The sequence below is a fragment of the Trachymyrmex septentrionalis genome, unplaced genomic scaffold (assembly GCF_001594115.1).
Source record: "Trachymyrmex septentrionalis isolate Tsep2-gDNA-1 unplaced genomic scaffold, Tsep1.0 scaffold97, whole genome shotgun sequence".
In the NCBI taxonomy this organism is placed as follows: domain Eukaryota; kingdom Metazoa; phylum Arthropoda; class Insecta; order Hymenoptera; family Formicidae; genus Trachymyrmex; species Trachymyrmex septentrionalis.
The window spans coordinates 2,139,077-2,142,527 of record NW_017306160.1 but is presented as its reverse complement, the minus strand read 5'-3'; the positions used below and the strand labels follow the sequence as shown (position 1 = coordinate 2,142,527).

The window sequence follows — 3,451 nt, the reverse complement described above, 5'->3', positions numbered from 1 at the left end:
TATACATACAAATTTTATGAAGATTAATGTTCCTAATTTAGAAGGAACAAATTTTTTTATTTGTTATACTATTTGTTATATTTAATAATTGAATTGAATCAATAAAGTAATGCATGTATTGAGCACAAAAGAATGGGAAGGCGCTTAACATAACTTAAAAGATATTTTACGATTGTATCTTGTATCCTTAATTTGTTTCTGTAAATCCCAACTTTTGGTTACTGTGGAATGAAAACAAAGCTGCTTTACGCGAAGATCGAAAAATATACATTTGAGTGATTTAACACTTAAATAGAAATTAGTTCTTAATATATAGTAAAATTAGCTGTTAATTGCACTGTTAAGAAGCATTTATATCCCTCATATAAACGATTAAAAAATAATTCAGAAGGAATAAAAATTATTCTAACAATTTGCAACAGAATGGAAGTCTTATTTATTTTTCTTCAATGTTTTACGACCTTTTTTTCTCTATATCATTATAATTTTTATTATTATAGCTGTTATTAATCTATTCATTTTTGGCGAAAATAATTATCTGAAGAAGAAATGTATGTGTGTATGTATGTGTGTGTTGCATACTTGCGCGTGTGTGTGTGAGAGTAAAAGCTGATAAAACAATCTAATTTTATGATTATTCTTGTAATATATTATACAACATTATTTACAATTATTGAACAATTGTTTGACACAATTATTAATTTTTTTGTGTGTTAATACATACCAGACTTATCCGAATAAGGAGTTTTTAACTAATAATTAACTAAATAATTAATCTTCGACATAAGATATCAATTTTTATTGTAGAATAAAAATTAACATCATTTTACATTTAAACGGTAATGTATCGATTTTTCTCGCTACAATTAAAGTTTATTTATTTATTATTGTAGTTCTTCATTGCAAGCAGACACAAGTAGCGAAAAGGACTCGGTTGCTAATCAGACAGCCACGAGTAAAGAAGGAGCCAAGTCACTTGTCACCGGATGGCGAAACGAGTTCCTTCTCACCGCACATTGTCTCGACCTCCGTTCATCTAGCCACGCCGACGCTGAATCTTCCTCAAACATCAAGGAGTTTCGAGGAGTCCCGTACATCGCCACCGCCGCACAGCATGTTGGTCAGCCAACCGAATTTGCTGACGGTGACTACGTCGTCCAACTTGCTCACGGTTCCCCAGCAGTCCTATTTGACGAAACAGCACTCGCATCCGTTGTTATCCAGCCAGCAACCGAGTACGTCCGGGACATACTTGATACATCGACAGCATTCACATCCGGAGCTACCTGGCAGGACCACGAGTCCCTCGATAGTGATTGAGCCGGCGCCCCTTCTTAAGACGGAGGAAGACCTCGAAGAAACTACGATTACGGCGACATCGTCTATCGCCTCCGAATTAGGAACCAGCGGCAGTAGCAGCACTTCCGGTGGATTGAGGGTGAAGACGACAGAGTTGCGACGGACTTCCTCATCGCCACAGGTAAATATCGAATGCGTTAAATCGAGATCGAATGGCACACGTTTGCGTGAAAAAATCATCGAAATTGTTAATTTGTACATTCAGACATTAATTAAACTATTACAAAAATCCATATTAGCTATTAATGGATTAAATTTGTAAAATAGGCAATGTATAGGCATTAAACGTAAAAATTTAAGACATCCTAATTTGAATATAATTTATACACTATGTCAATATTAAGCCGTTAATATTTGAAAAATTGAATCTTGTTTTATAGCAGATTATAGCGTATTGATGCAAAATTAATTTCTTATTTTTTTTTTAGGCAACTTATTATTTTAAAATACTACATTAAAATTGTAACAAGGCTTATCAAAAGTACTATATAATAATTTGCTTACATAGCAGATGAAGCAAATCATTATATAGTTCCTTTGATAAGATAAATATCTGCTTATATAGACGAGCAGTAGCAGAGAACCTCCTTCGAGGGATCAACGATTAGGTCACTGTCCGGTGTTGCGCCAAGGTCCAGCCTTAGGCTGCAATCATTGTTGGAACACGATAGACGCCCACGGCAGAATACTCCGTAGGAAGACCAAGTATCATTGTCCCGAATGCCAGATCAATTTGTGCATTGTGCCGTGCTTTCAGGAGTACCATGACCAGCGGCGCGAGCTAATTTCCAAACTAAAACCTTTACCAAAAACTAGTTCCGTTTAAATCTCCCCCTTCCCTCCCGATTTAATTATGTACTTTATTTTATAAGTAATCATTAACTATTGAATTACGTATTTTGACGCACGCGCTTTAAATGTATGAAGATTCAATATGACAATGACCAGAGCCCGTCGTTGGCGTGTGCAATTATTTTTCTCTTGATCGTACGATAATGAATGTGAATCATCAGATTGATATTGTTTATTGAAATTTCATGACTTGGTATATTTTCGTAATACATTTACAGCATCTACACATATAATTGTTGAAGTTAGGCGAAGTCATTGCAATCTCGCAGTTTGATGATACAAATATTTATAATTGTGTGCATTGTGAGTTTTCCTATACTCTGTTAGTCTTTCAGTGATGTTTGTGATATAATTCACATTTTTGTTAAGTATGTTTATTTCATCAAGGAACGTTTTCCTTTTGTCAAGAGCAAAAGCTCTACTTTGAAATTAGTAAATAATACTATAATAAAATAGTATAAATAAGAGAGTTTATTTTAACGTAGAAATGGAAAAATTAATATATTATTTTTTCACACAATTTTATAAAATTCATGACAAAAATGATGTATCGAGATTGGATGCAAGATTATTTGTTATTTTGAAAAATATGTAACTTGCAAAGCTTAAAACTTTATTATTATTGTTATCATTTATACTCCAGCGTATGTTAAGGATGTAAATATCCTCTGTAAAAAAGCTATCAATTTAGATAATCACGAAAGTAAGTGATATAAAAATTTTTAAATTTTGCTGTAGTTTTAAGTAAATAACTTTTAAAGTAAGAATAAATCCAAATAAATTTTTGTTCAAATATTTTTAATATATAAAAGTTTAATATATTAATATATATTAGTATTAATATATATATAAAATTTGATTTTATTTGTAATGTTATTTCTTCATCTTTTCTGCAAATAATTATTAAAAAACACAATTTTATAAAAAAAATCAAAGCAAACAAAAAAATTAAATAACTTTTAAATCAATAGAACAATTTTATTGAAATTTTATATAGATACTCATACGTAATAATAGAACACTCTATAAAAGTTTATATTTTTGGTAATGTTTTAAAATAACGAAATATATTCTTAAGGTAATTTAGTTGCTTTCGTATCTGTATATATAAATATTTAATTATTATGTGCATTAAAAATCGCAATCTGTCTAAACTGATAGCATTATCTAAATTGATAAATTTTTTATATGGATGTTTGCAATAATATACAAACATAATTTTAGAGGTAAACTCAGTGCA

The 3,451-nt window shown here is 30.9% G+C and overlaps 1 protein-coding gene across 4 annotated transcripts in view; it reads left to right on the top strand.

Moving 5' to 3' along the window:
• LOC108756327 (protein tramtrack, alpha isoform) overlaps positions 1-2,482 on the top strand; it is an 11,295-nt gene extending 8,813 nt beyond the window's left edge. For 3 of the 4 annotated variants that reach the window (XM_018500060.1, XM_018500062.1, XM_018500061.1), the window contains exons 5-6: positions 894-1,480; positions 1,925-2,482. In XM_018500060.1, the coding sequence (XP_018355562.1) occupies positions 894-1,480; positions 1,925-2,185 (848 nt within the window). In that variant the 3' untranslated portion in view covers positions 2,186-2,482. Of the gene's footprint in view, positions 1-867; positions 1,481-1,924 lie in introns of all 4 variants that reach the window. The other variant, XM_018500063.1, reaches the window with a different exon arrangement.
• The last annotated feature ends 969 nt before the right edge of the window (positions 2,483-3,451 follow it).